The sequence below is a fragment of the Bolinopsis microptera genome, chromosome 6 (genome assembly GCF_026151205.1).
Source record: "Bolinopsis microptera isolate Bmic1 chromosome 6, MBARI_Bmic_1.0, whole genome shotgun sequence".
Classification (NCBI taxonomy): Eukaryota; Metazoa; Ctenophora; class Tentaculata; order Lobata; family Bolinopsidae; genus Bolinopsis; species Bolinopsis microptera.
This window is the reverse complement of record NC_087077.1, coordinates 5152577-5166839: the sequence shown is the minus strand read 5'-3', so window position 1 is coordinate 5166839 and position 14263 is coordinate 5152577. Positions and strand designations below refer to the sequence as shown.

The 14263-nt window shown below is 37.3% G+C and overlaps 2 protein-coding genes across 2 annotated transcripts in view; both read right to left on the bottom strand.

Moving 5' to 3' along the window:
- LOC134816708 (serine/threonine-protein kinase Tao-like) overlaps positions 1-14263 on the bottom strand; it is a 585630-nt gene that overhangs the window by 197920 nt on the left and 373447 nt on the right. The window lies entirely within an intron of this gene.
- The window catches only part of LOC134817631 (coatomer subunit beta-like), a 40943-nt gene that overhangs the window by 9611 nt on the left and 17069 nt on the right, over positions 1-14263 (bottom strand). The window contains exons 2-17 of the mRNA XM_063826870.1: positions 11118-11222; positions 10719-10942; positions 10410-10589; positions 10030-10186; positions 9568-9691; positions 9122-9296; positions 8801-8969; positions 8409-8530; positions 6664-6789; positions 4012-4128; positions 3577-3795; positions 3187-3344; positions 2684-2842; positions 2377-2485; positions 1820-2038; positions 1439-1589 (exon numbers count right to left, since the gene is read on the bottom strand). Coding sequence (XP_063682940.1) covers positions 1439-1589; positions 1820-2038; positions 2377-2485; positions 2684-2842; positions 3187-3344; positions 3577-3795; positions 4012-4128; positions 6664-6789; positions 8409-8530; positions 8801-8969; positions 9122-9296; positions 9568-9691; positions 10030-10186; positions 10410-10589; positions 10719-10942; positions 11118-11211 — 2503 coding nt within the window. The 5' untranslated portion in view covers positions 11212-11222. The remainder of the gene's footprint in view (positions 1-1438; positions 1590-1819; positions 2039-2376; positions 2486-2683; positions 2843-3186; positions 3345-3576; positions 3796-4011; positions 4129-6663; positions 6790-8408; positions 8531-8800; positions 8970-9121; positions 9297-9567; positions 9692-10029; positions 10187-10409; positions 10590-10718; positions 10943-11117; positions 11223-14263) is intronic.

The following is a 14263-nucleotide window of genomic DNA, read 5'->3' as shown; positions in this document are numbered from 1 at the left end:
ACACTCAGGTACTTTATTGTACACTCAGGTACTTTATTGCACACTCAGGTACTTTACTGTACACTCAGGTACTTTATTGTACACTCAGGTACTTTATTGTACACTCAGGTACTTTATTGTACACTCAGGTACTTTATTGTACACTCAGGTACTTTATTGTACACTCAGGTACTTTATTGTACACTCAGGTACTTTATTGTACACTCAGGTACTTTATTGTACACTCAGGTACTTTATTGTACACTCAGGTACTTTGATAGAAAAATTTTACAAAGCAGGGCTGAACAGATCAAAAATTAGATTTTATATCCCCAATTCCCTAACGAACATTTCCCCAGCAAGCGATCAGGGATTGTTATCATGGTTGGAGTATGGTTACTTTCCTGTTTCCCTACTGTGGAGAACTATGTTTTAGACAGAGGTTACCAGTTCGATACCAGTATAAACAGGTAGAGCAACCGTTTAACATCCCATCAAATTTATCGTATATTTTATTCGACTTAGTACAGTTAAGTGTAATATTTTTTCAGATGCCATATGCCGAACAGAATGGGCAATAAACTCTGGATGAAGATAGATAAAGTAAACTTCCTGCTCTACGCAGCCCTTCCTCTCCTCCTCACCATCATTTGTAACATAGGACTTATACTGATCGTACTAAAAAACGCTAAAGTAGTCCACAAGACCACACTGATAATGATTATCTGTCTGTCCATCCTCCTGATAATCTCCTGGCTTCCAGTAACAATATACGCTGTGGTGTCAAAACAGAAACACTACACTTGGTACCGTGTTATAAACTACATGATCACTATTGATATGACACTGTCACCGCTGGCGTACTGTTATTTTAATGAGGGTTTCAGAGTGTTTGTAATGGGAATTATTAGTTGCAGATGTGGGGAGAATGATATCCCATCAGACAATCCACAAGGAAAATAAATCTGGAAATGGTATCGACCTCGAGATTGCTTCAGTTGTCGTTGGAATAACTTCAAGCTGTTAGCTTTCAGAGAAGGGACATCACGAGTTGTATGTAGATCCAATTAGGAACAATTAGAAGAAAGCTTAAAAACTGGAACATTTCTTTAAACGGCTTTATTATACTGAATTGTTCAAATATTCCATTATATCCATTGAAGAACATTGAAATTTCAGATATATTCGTATTTTGCTTTGAGAGAGATCTTTCCAGAATCACAAAACACATTCTACATTTTTTCGCTTTAATTTATAGGTGTTCTAATATTAGCAATGACCTTACACAGAGCAATGACCAAAAAGTTATTTTAGAAGATAAGTTCACTCCATACAAAAAAATTCTGAAAGGATCTTGCGGAATCATAGTTCAACTCCCACTTCCCATAGTCTAATTTCGTATGATAACGGAACCTATTTAAAGGCACCATGATAGAAGATTTATCTTCTATAAACTAACCGGTATCAGTGCAAGTAGCAGGTACGATGTAATCCATGATGTCGATGTGAATATCGTTCAGAACAACACAGCTCTTGTCTCCGCTGACTCCTGACACATCATATACGATATTTCCGAATATTATACCCGTCTCAGTTGATGCAACTTTGACCTGAGAATAGATTTATTTAAATCTACAAAGCCACAATAATGAAATGTTGTGCGCGCTCCACGTAGTAGAGTGAAATGTAAGTGTTTCTGTCACTGCGCGTTACAAAAGCGAGATATTTATTAGAGACCACCAGAAGGACAATTTTGATAGTTTTTGAGACATCTCTGGACGATTGTTTCTCTATGTTAAAGGAAACTGCAGCATATTTCTAAGCATAGATCCAAACTAACCTGCGCTTTAGTGTTACAAAAGTCGTTGCCAGCAAGAGTGATAGGAGATGGTTTATCCACAAGTTTAAGATCACCGAGTGTAGCGAGTTCTAATGTAAGGTTTTGTAAGGTGTCAGGGGTCTGGTTAACTACCAGTACATCTAATACTATGTCGTATTGGTTCACGTTGATGTACGCTTCAGCGTATATAGGATCAGAGAACCCAGTCAACTGATATACCTGAAAAGGGAATAGTTAAGAATGGAGTTATCACCAGAGTATTATACCCAACATTGACCGGCGAACTGATAGGTACTTCAGAAGCAATGAAACTACGATCTTCTAAATAAAATGAGTCATAGTACTTTCAGCCGGAGCCATCATGAGTGACATAAATCTAAAAGATAGTATGGTTAGTTTCTAAATATAAACTGAAACTCTGAAAAGGAGTATCACCATTTCACTATTCGTATCTCTATTAACAATCAGAAGAATAAGTGACACTATGTCGTAAGCAAACAAGCATATAGACATTAAGCACCAAAGGGAATAAATAAAGTTGCTAAATTGTAATTTACTTTGCTTAAAGCAGTAGTAGAAACGTCTGTATCCTTCTTCTTGGAGCCCTCTGTTGCTTGAAGGAGCGACAACTCCAGTTCATCCACTGCTTGTCCGTCATTAACATTGCTGAAATTAGGGGGAAATATTGTTATCTTCCATTTTAACCTTCATATTCTCACAATATATATCTCCATATTTTATTGTAGATCTTCAGAGGCTTATAATTTATTTGGTTGCACCAAATAGTAGCAGGTAATTCCGGTATACTAACTGATATACGTCAATAAGGTCTAAATATTAAGGGGGAAACTTAACAGCAGTTACCTCAGAATATGGGAGAAGTTGATAAGAGCATCAACATCAGTTTTAACAATATCCTTCTCAGCTTCAGATAAAGCCAGTTTAGTGAGGTCTATAGTTCCGATCATGTCTTGTAGAGATTGTCTACAAGCACGAGTGAAGATTGATACGAGAATAGGCGACCTGAAGGAATACGGTGTGAGGGTCATATTAGGTCATAGCACGCACATTTTATTGCTAGTTCATTAAGTTAATATTACAGAAACCTGAAGTTGAATAACAAGACAGTTACACACAGTTTCGATAACTGTGTTTGTCTTATCTGGTGTTTGATCTTTGCATAATATGTTCAAGTACCATTTTTTCTGGCTTCAGTATTGACGATATGTTTTCGAGCATAAGTTACTTAAATTCTAAACTTAGTATTCATTTTATTTTCTGGGATGACTAGTTTAAACACTAAATAAATTTCAATTTATTATTATTATTAGTTTCAAAATAACAAATTAAAAATAACCAAGATAAACCTGTCATTGAGAACCCTTATACACAAGCTAAGCCAGTCTACGTCATCATCACTGATGGGTTTCTTAGGGAGACTACTCTTTCCAAGGTGCATGATAGAAGCCAGGATCAACATGGACTGTGCTGTGAGCTTGTTGCGAGCTCTCAGGTCCACACATACCTGTACAGAGAATGTTTAACAATCACAGGGGCATGGGGGGGGGGGGGGAAGGGGGGGGGGCGGGGTGTAACAGTTAGGTTATCTGTCAGATAATATCTTGTTTATAACATTTAGTAGTCTCGGATTGGAGATACTACACAGCAACTCCTCAAGAAAAAGATAAGTTTCACAGTTTCAAACTATTTTAATATAGTCCCACAATCTACACTGTACCAGCTAGGTACAATCTTACCTCCTGGTATCTGAGAGAAAGTTTAGTGAGCGCTGTAGCGAGGGCTGCCCCCAAGAAGAACTCTCCCTCTAGCAGGTTACTCCGAAGTTGTGGTTTATCATCGCTGTGATTGGTTACCACGGTAACCGCTGATTGGGTGGCGTAGGTTCCGTCAGCTGTAACGCGTGAGCTTGATACTACGGTAGTGGTAGTACCGCTATCAGTGTCGTCTTTTGTGCTCTGGTAAAGTGTGAGTGTCAGAGTGTGGTTAGAGTATGTTTAGAGACTGTATCACAGTTGACATTCAGTATTTACATAGCTATAGAGTATAGACCAGTAGCAAGAACAATTCGAACTTTCATATTTTAGTAGGCATTTTAGTAGAAAAAGAAGGATGATTGATGGAGCAGAACAAAACTTAAGTTGTGTTCTAAAATGATTTAAAAATTCCTGTACCTCTCTGATTTCAGTATCAACAATAGGCAGGTCCCCAATACTCTCCAACACTGCATCCACCATGTTACGGATCTGAGACTCAGAAGTACAGTACTCTCCCAGGATCCATAATCCAGCCTGACAGAGAGGGGTTAACTTGAGACTCTTAATTACGTTACCTGCGCTTAATTTATACTTTTACTTTAAACCAGGGACAAAAGGATTTCGCGGTAATTTTGGCCAAAAATCGCGGCACCGCGACAAGCCAAACTAGGCTAATTCGCGGCTATTTCGCGGCGGGAATTCCGAAAATCGCGGCATATTCGCGGCAACAAATCGAAAAATCGCGGCGAATTCGCGGCAAAAAATAATGTATTTACAGTGCTTAGTTAGAGTTCACATATTCTTTGACTATTCTATTTGATCGGCTCATGTCCCATGAGGATGTGATCTCATCATATGATGTGATACAGGCTGATGGGGGTCCATAACAACGAGTTACGAGAGCTACCATAACTTTGACATGATCTCAAATGTTGCAATGTCATACGTACTGTATGACGAATCTCGTTATCAATACTATATAACTTTCAACAGACGACAGGAGACATCATCATTCGACCATCTGCAATTCACAACGATAGCAATGGAATACTACGACCTTCTCAATCCTATTCCTCTATCCCTACCTAGCATCGAACCTCTACCCCTCGAAGCTTATATAAACCTTGACGACATCCTTTCCCCAGTCCCTTGCACGAACCTTCTTGAAGTTTTAACCACATCCCGTGGTAAGCCCATGGTTGTTCACGAAGACAACCTGTTTCAGCAACGATCGGAGCTGAAAAACAACATCAGTTACAGATGTAACCAATACCACGCGAGGAATGGAAATTGTCCTGCCACCATTACCACAGACAAGAACAGAAGTCTTCTTCTAAGTTTCAACGGGCCCCACAACCATCCGGACAGAAGCCCTAACAGTCTAGAGAAACATAAGAAAAGACATCGGCTGCACGTCACTTACAATACCAAGCAAATAACGATGACGTTATCGATGACGAAATATCTGACAAGTGACGATTCAATAACAACACTGATTTAACCTACTGTTCGATTTCCTAATCCATTGTATGTCTTCTGGTCAACTTTATGTCGTTTGGTCAAGTTTTGTATGTCTACTGGTCAACTTTATGTCGTCTGGTCAACTTTATGTCGTTTGGTCAAGTTTTATATGTCGTTTGGTCAACTTTATGTCGTCTGGTCAAGTTTTATATGTCTACTGGTCAACTTTATGTCGTCTGGTCAAGTTTTATATGTCTACTGGTCAACTTCCATATACGATCTCGGAAGTCAGACCTCCCCTTCGCAATACGAGCTCGGAAGCGGGAGCTCCGCCTTCAGATGTACGTATCGAGAATGACTCGGACAGAAAATTTTCTAAGTCAAAATTTTTTCAAAGTTTTTCTGGAAACTACTTTTGTTCATGTTTCATGCTACCCTGATCATTATGAGCCAAAAATATTTTTTCGGTTTTCAAAAGTCACACATACCCTTCGATACACGATATTGGACTCGAGGGCTCCCCTTGTAATGCGATCTCAGAAGGCAGGCCTCCCCTTCGCAATATGAGCTCGGAAGCGGGAGATCCGCCTTCAGATGTATGTATCGAGAATGACTCCGACCGAAAATTTTCTAAGTCAAAATTTTTTCAAAGTTTTTCTGGAAACTACTTTTGTTCATGTTTCATGCTACCCTGATCATTATGAGCCAAAAATATTTTTTCGGTTTTCAAAAGTCACACATACCCTTCGATACACGATTTTGGACTCGAGGGCTCCCCTTGTAATGCGATCTCAGAAGGTAGGCCTCCCCTTCGCAATATGAGCTCGGAAGCGGGAGATCCGCCTTCAGAAGTATGTATCGAGAATGACTCGGACCGAAAATTTTCTAAGTCAAAATTTTTTCAAAGTTTTTCTGGAAACTACTTTTGTTCATGTTTCATGCTACCCTGATCATTATGAGCCGAAAAAATTTTTTCGTTTTTCAAAGGTCACACATACCCTTCGATACACGATATTGGACTCGAGGGCTCCCCTTGTAATGCGATCTCGGAAGGCAGGCCTCCCTGGCCTTTCGCAATATGAGCTCGGAAGCGGGAGCTCCGCCTTCACTTTCAGAGGTATGTTCTTATGTTATATGTATCGAGAATGTACCTACAATCAGAACTCACGGAAGGCTGAAAATGTGATTGGTTTCATATACTTGTAGAAAACGTGACATTTGGCCCGCAGATTTTATGGAAAATACGCAAACTTGGTCCTCAGATTTTAAGGAAAATGCGCAAATTTGGTCCCCAGATTTAAAAGATAATGCACAAATTTGGTCTTCAGATTTAAAGGAAAATGCGCGATTTTTCGCGAAAAACTGAAAAAATCGCGATTTGTCGCGGAGAATGGGAGATTTCGCGGTCTGTCGCGGAAAACATAAAAAATCGCGATTTGTCGCGGAGAAAGGGAAATTTCGCGGTTTCGTACATGCCGCGAAATCCTTTTGTCCCTGCTTTAAACCTTAACTTGTTTACAAATGTAAAAATTAGAAAATAGTTTTATTTTTATAAGGTCGTGATCAGTTATGACACAGCTAAACACAAATAATACAAACTTAACTCACGTGAAGAACAGATATAGATTTAATAGAGGGAAGAGAGTTGAGAAGTTTCTCTATGATACTGGGTTGCAGGTTCTCAAACCTGGCTACAGCTTCTCTAACAAACTCTAACACACTTTCAGCTGCTTTCTAGGGGATTATTAGAATTAGAGTTATAATAATAATAAATTGAAATTTAATAACACCGCTTTTAAGATAAAACTTACACTCAGCAGTGTTTGAACTAATCATCCCAGAAAATATCATGAATACTGAGCTAAAAGATAACTTATGCTTGAAAATATAACGTCAATACTAAAGCCCGAAAACGGTAATTAAATTTATTATGCAAAGACCGAATATAAAGTATGACCAGAATAGTTATCGATAAAGTTTTTCAAGTTCATCTGGGGACAGTTTGAAAAGGTACGTTTTAAGAAAAGCTTTAAAACATTCCAAAGATTGAGCTGAGGTGATGGTAACAGGCAGACGATTGTAGATCTTTGGAGCCACTACAGAGAAGCTACGCTCACCAAACTTTGAATTACAAGAAGGAACAATAAGCTTCAATGAGTGACCATGATGAGCATACTTGAACATGTCTTGTAGATAATTTGGTGTCAATCCTAACAGTGACTTGTGAGACAGTAGTAAGATTTTGAAGACAATTCTTTTCTTTACATCTAACCAGTGAAGCTTTATCAGGTCATCATCAAGATGGTCATGTTTATATTTACCAGTGACAGCTTTTGCAGCAGCATTCTGAAGTAACTGGAGCTGATGCAGAAGCTTCTCGCCAATACCAAAGTACAAACCGTTACAGTAATCTAGACATGACACTACTAGACTGTTCACGATGATCTTAATCTGATTGGGACTCAGTAGAAATCTGATCTTTCTGATATTACGTAATGTATGAAAACATTTCTTCTTGAGATTTACGATCTGTTTATCAAATACCAGCCGATTGTCCATAACTAATCCAAGGTTCTTAACAGTAGGCACAAACATTACCAAAGTGTTAGGAGCTATCTCAACCCCATGAAGTTCTATCTCATTGAGCACTTTCTTAGGTCCAAAAACTATGAGTTGTGTTTTAGAATCATTTAGTTGCAGATAGTACTGAGACATCCAATTCTTTATACTCAAGAAGCAATTTCTCAGTTGGTTGGATAAGATTTTGACCTGATCAGAGGGTTTGAAAGATTTCATGATTTGATGATCATCTGCATAACCAATAATGGAGAAACTGGATTCTTTGACACATCTGTATAACGATCTGATATAGATGTTAAAGAGTACTGGGCCTAAAACAGAGCCCTGAGGTACTCCAAATCGGATAGTTATTGTTTCTGAGACGGATTTGCCGAGTCTAATACGCTGACATCGTCCTTTAAGGAAGCTGGTGAACCAGCTAAGAGCAGTTCCTCTGATTCCAATTTCTTGCCTCAAGATACGGAGTAACAAATTATGATCCACAGTATCAAAGGCTGCACTCAAGTCCAAGAGCATCAACACAGTAGCAGTTTTATAATCAAATTTACACAGTAACACAATATAAATAGTAAATAATATAAAGACACTTCAATCTGCTGTGCAGACTGCAGGACATTCAAATCAGTCAAAAACTGTTAATAGAGTGCCCTTTTAGTCTTTAGTTTAATGTTGGTTATAAATTATATTTTCTTTATTATATTTTATCATCATTCTCGGTCAAGACATAAAAAGTCAAAAGTGAAATTATTAAATAACGTGAAAAATGTCCAAACCTCATTTCCCTCAGCCAGGAAGTCCATAAGAACAGGAACAACAATCTCAGCAGTGATGGGGAACTTGACTCCACACTGGTGCAGAGCCTTTACCAGTAACTGCTGGTATGTCTTGGTGTTTTCTGTGAGGAGGATTGAGATAAGATTATAATATAAATATTATGATTATTGTTTTTTACACTTAATTTCCAGTCCAATACAGTATAACATGGACCACACCGAAATACTGAATACTGATTACTGATAAACACATTGAAGCATGATTATAACCTCTTATATTAACAGATAGTACGTCTACAAAAAACCCACAAAATTCAAGGGAAAAAAATTTAAATCTGATTGCCTTTATAATGAATATAAAATTAAACTAAGTATTAATTAGTAAAACTCACGATCTTTATCAGTGTTAGAATAAGTTTTGATAACCTCCTTCTTGAGAAGAGAGACCACATCCTTAACATTCCTCAGTGAGATAAGAGACATGAGGAAATCCAGTGTTTTACGTCGTACCTCTATATCAGTAGAGCCCAGGATGCGTAACACGTCCATTGACAGTTCTTGCTGCGGGTCAGTGAGATTTTAGCACATTCAGGTTGGTAAAACAGTGAGTTTATTAAGTTATTTAATTAATACTTTAAAAAGAAGTAAGTTAACATGGGCATGGTGGTTGTGTACCTGTAAAGTACATGAGTGATGTACATTGTACACTGTACCTGTAAAGTAAGATCGTGTGAGTGATCCTTCTGAAGTTTCACCAGTTTATCCAGCACAACCAGCTTCACATTGTTATCACTCTCATGTACTATCAGCTCTACATAGCACTTAGCTGCTGCTTTAACTGCAGTGGGGGTAGACGATAGGGTCACTAGAGTTCCTGCTGCTTCGTATCTGCGATAGGGAACAGAATAAATGGAGATGTCATGTATACTTTACAGTATACAGTTTACAGCTTACAGTTTACAGTTTACAGTATACACTATACATGATGTATAGAAACATGTACATTCTAAATGTGGAGGCAGTCACAACTTCCGTCATAGAAGTTTCAAGGAAAAAGTCAAGCATATCAATCCGGTAAAAATTGCATGGGCTCATCGTACGAAAAAGATTTAATAACACACATAAGTTTATATTTTCTATTTATAGATTTATAAGTCACCTGACACTGGCAGAGCTGCTACCCAGCAAGTTGTACACTGTCCTGATAAACTTGGCTCTCTCAGTTGGTTTAGCTTGGCAAACCTTGTATATCAACTCAACTATAACCAGTTGCAGGATGTCGCCTGTCAGAAGACGGGGGATTTAAAATGGAAATAGTTTGGAACTGTTATTCAGAGCTTGTGATTTGTCATTATTATTAGAATTTGTTGATTTGTCATTATTATCATTAATATGTGTGTAAAAAACATATCAAAATCTGTTACTTATTAAGTGCAATTTAATAAGTTACAATTTAATAAGTTACAATTTAAAATAAGTTACAATCTAATTAGTTACAATTTAATTAGTTACAATTTAATTAGTTACAATTTAATAAGTTACAATCTAATTAGTTACAATTTAATTAGTTACAATTTAATTAGTTACAATTTAATAAGTTACAATTTAATTAGTTACAAACCGAAGGTGCTAATCTCATCAATGCAGGATTGAAGGTAAGTAAGAGCACGCTGCTGATCTGTGTGGATCAACATGATGAACGCGTTACGTTTACAAGAGGGATCCTGTTCTCCCTCCAAGTAACCTTGTATCAACTCTGGGGCGTCTGGGACAAGGAACTGAAATATTTGCAGATTAGAAAACATCCTGGAATTGGTATACGTACGAATAGTAGGATGATAAGTAACTGGACATTTACAAATTTATAAGATTTTAGAATTTGGAAAGAAATTGTCATAAAATCCTTTCTATAGTTTTAGAACAGATCAATATCACAGTCCTAACAAATAATAGAGTCTTCATTGCGGTTACAGAAAACAACTCCAAAGATAAGAAAACTACCTCAAAGTTCCTATAAATGGTGTAGAGAGCAAGAACAGCGTTTCTCCTAACATAAGAGTATTTGTTTTCGAGACACGCTCGGATAGAGGGCATGAGAGGTTCCAGCAGTTCGGGTTCCCGGACTTTGCAGAGGAAACGAAGTGTAGATCCTCTGATAAACTCATTTGGGTGGATAAGATCCTAGAGGGATTGTTGGTTTTCAATATAGCTAAATTAGCTTTAATTTAGCAAACGCTATAATTTAAAAATGATCATGAAACTGTTCTAGAGGAAGGATTTTGGATTGTCCATAAAAGCTGTTCAACTTACCTTCCTGTAAGCATCACACACTAGAATCATTTCAGTAAGGAGTTTACCAGCTGCATCCCGTTTTGGCACAATCTCCCAAAAGATGAACATCAGCTTCTTGATGGTGTGATCCTGTTCTGGCAGAACATACCGGATAATGTGCATCAATAGTCCAGGCATCTTCTCGCCTGCCTGCATCATTATGATCGCATTCTTTAGAGCTTGGATCTTCACTGCAGTGGATCCTGAGATTTCAATAGCTTAGTAAAGTAATTAAAATACAACTTTTCGCACTGCTTTTGTTTTTTATGTCTTCAAAAACAGCAATTTTAGGGCAATGAATTTCAATTTCAATGAATTTATCAGATCTTCCCTGACCTATATTTGTTAAAATTAAAATAAACAAGCAGATACACTCACCATTTTCAAAATCCTGTTTAAGTGACTGTTCTGAGGGTGTTTCTGATAAGTTGATGTTGATGAGAACAGAGCAGGGTTGTTCTAAAGCTGTCATTTTGTGCTTCTTGGATATATAATTTACATTGGTTGGTAAAATAACAATTATAAGAATTAATTGAATATTCGTAACACATTTGATAGATAGATCGTAGATTTTAAATTGATAAATTTCAATGTATCTGGTAATTTAACTATTATAGTCCCCTTTAAATGAAGATTACTATCATGATCCACAGATATTTTGTTTGCTAGAATCCTTGGTTAACAACCAGATTGCTCATAAAATAAATTATAGTACAGAACTATGTTTACTGTACATTACAATGTAGATGTACTGTACTGAAGGAGTGTTGATATTTCGACAGAGCCCTCAACAGCTGAGTTGACCGAGGAGACATTACACAGATACCTAGTCCCTAGAATCTAGATACTCCACAATATATGGAGTTGCATCCTAAGCCAGTGGCCTAATGAAGGGCCCCGCTGCACTGAACCCGCTGTGCGGGGGCCGGGGGGGGGGGGGGGGGGTGCCATCTTAGGGGGGCACAAAATCGTCGTTTGAATGTGGGACAATTTAGAAGAACTTAACTGAGGTACTATCGAAACTGCGTGTTTTGCTCTAGAAACACACTTTTTTAAAGATTTTACCTGCTTTGTTTAATTTCAGGGAGGGGCCACAAAATGGGAGGGGGCGCCAACAGGGGGGAGCATTTTCGGCGGGGGCGCCAACAGGCAAACTTCTATGAAACCACACTGTGCTGTAGCGTAGCTGACTTATACTAGATGTGCCTCGATACGACTTTGTGGACTTTATGTGAGATGAAAAAGAGCCTGCCTACTGCTTTTGTTTCCCTGAAGATTATTTCCTAGCAAAGTAAAGGGTCCCATGTCCGTGGATCTTGTTGGCTGATGATCCAGGAAAGGGTTAACTTCGTTTCAACCCAGACAATTCTAGAATGGAAAGTCGGGCTTGCCCTGGTCTGTGTTCGAGCTAGGTTACGTCTGGTCAACAAACACACAAGGAAGCAACAATGTAAAAATCTACAAGAGCAAAGACATGCAAAATTCATACAAAAAATACAAACAAATAAATTCAGTAATGGTTATTGACTGTAAGGTTAGACACACTCAAAAATATAACTAACAAGAATTTCGCCGCGGTTACACCACCCACGATTAATTTTCCCTGCTTAAACCGTTAATATTTGCAACGAAAAGTTAATTTTATCGATTAATAAAAATTAGATATTGGATTATTTTGTTGTTAAAAACTTGCAATATTTTCATCGTAATTTTTCATCGTAATTTTTCATTACGCGCGTGCAGGATTTAGTACGCCGCGCACAAGTTTTGGGCTAATTTAATTTGAACGGCATCGTTTGACAGTTGAAATTCGCGTTGGATACTGCAATTAACTAACACATGCCGAGCGTCGCGCGCAGTATAACAGACGCTTCCTATACTCATAATTATAGGGGAGTGGTCTATATTGCGAAGGAGCAGACTTTTGTCGACATCGCAGGACCGTCGGGCCACCTCATATATCCAAACCCGATTACTTATTCCCTACGATCTTTTTGCCTTCGGCAAGAGCAGGGAAAAAAATAACACAATTATATGGTACAAGTATCAAAATAATATTGATTCAATCTGAGTAAAAATGACAATTCAATAAATCAATAAACAGGGCACAGGCTTTAAGTTTGTGTCAAAGTTTGTTATTTTCATAGCACTATTAGTCGTTCAGATCAAAAAGAGCAATGACCGTGATCTTAAAAATTCGAATCTCACTATACTTCTAATGATAATATAGATAATAATAATAATAGCATAGTAAGTAAGTAAAACAAAATTTAAGTAAAACAAAATTTAAATTTTATTGCCATAACAATGAATAATGATATCATAATAAATATAAGTAGACATCCGATAATAAACATGTTACATCCAGTACAACCCAAGATGTCAGCCGACGCGACTTACAAAATAAAGAAAGCTAGCATGTTATGTTCATTGTTCATAGTTTTTCTAACGAGCATGCTTAGCACTTAGGCTGTACGGAAATAGCTTTAATTCTTCGTCATATTAAAAACTTTACATCATTTTTGAGATACAAAAATAAATTTTAAAATAAATAACTCTTTTGCTGTTTAGGCGCGGCACCGCGCTTGACCCACATGCTATACAGTGTGTAGCAACACAGCGCTGAAAACAGAAGCTGAATGAGCTATAACCTATAAGCGGTGCGTGCGCCGCGCCTTAACCTAAAACCATAAACTGTAAATATAGAAGAAATTCAAACAATATACACATAATATAACAATTACCCTATATAAAAATTCAATATAAATGCAATAGAAAACTACATAAAATTTATAAACACCCTTTAAGTAAGCCAGTTTAAAGAACTGGCTCCAAATTTATATCTAATTCTTCTATTTTTACTGCACTACTACTTTTTAAAACTGTAAATATTGTCAAGATATTAAACGAGTTTTGCAAAATAATATAGCATGCTGACTTCGTAGGATATTACAATTATACCAGTGCCAGTTCCAAATGTGAGTCAGCGCTTAAACCAAAAGCAATTGGCAAAAGGAGCCAGTTGCCTGCAAGAGCTTTACTAGCACCCGATTTACCACTTTTGGAGCACAAACTCAAACCTAAAACCGGCCAAGCACAAAAATATGTTATCGCCACGATTGGGTGGATTGATTCCCAGAATATTTGTCAGCACGCGGCACTAATAATATATGAAGTTCATTATCGAATTTTAGATATGCCCTGGATCGTTTAACACATATATAAAAGGTTATTAAAGATTAATTAATGTTTGGTTCGTATATAAATCGATATTAATCAATTATTTAAAATAGTATTTGTGTTTGTTATTATTAACTATTGAGTTGCGTTCGATTTAAATATTAAAACATTACTACGATACATTTCACAAAACAAAACGACGGGGACACAGAAAGAAGAAGGACAACACATCACACGTAAGGAAATTGCTGCTGTTGACGAGTATCTGATTATATTAATTATGGGTCTTTTGTTCATTAAAATAAGTGTGATCATACTTCTAGAGTATATTGGGCTGACACAGT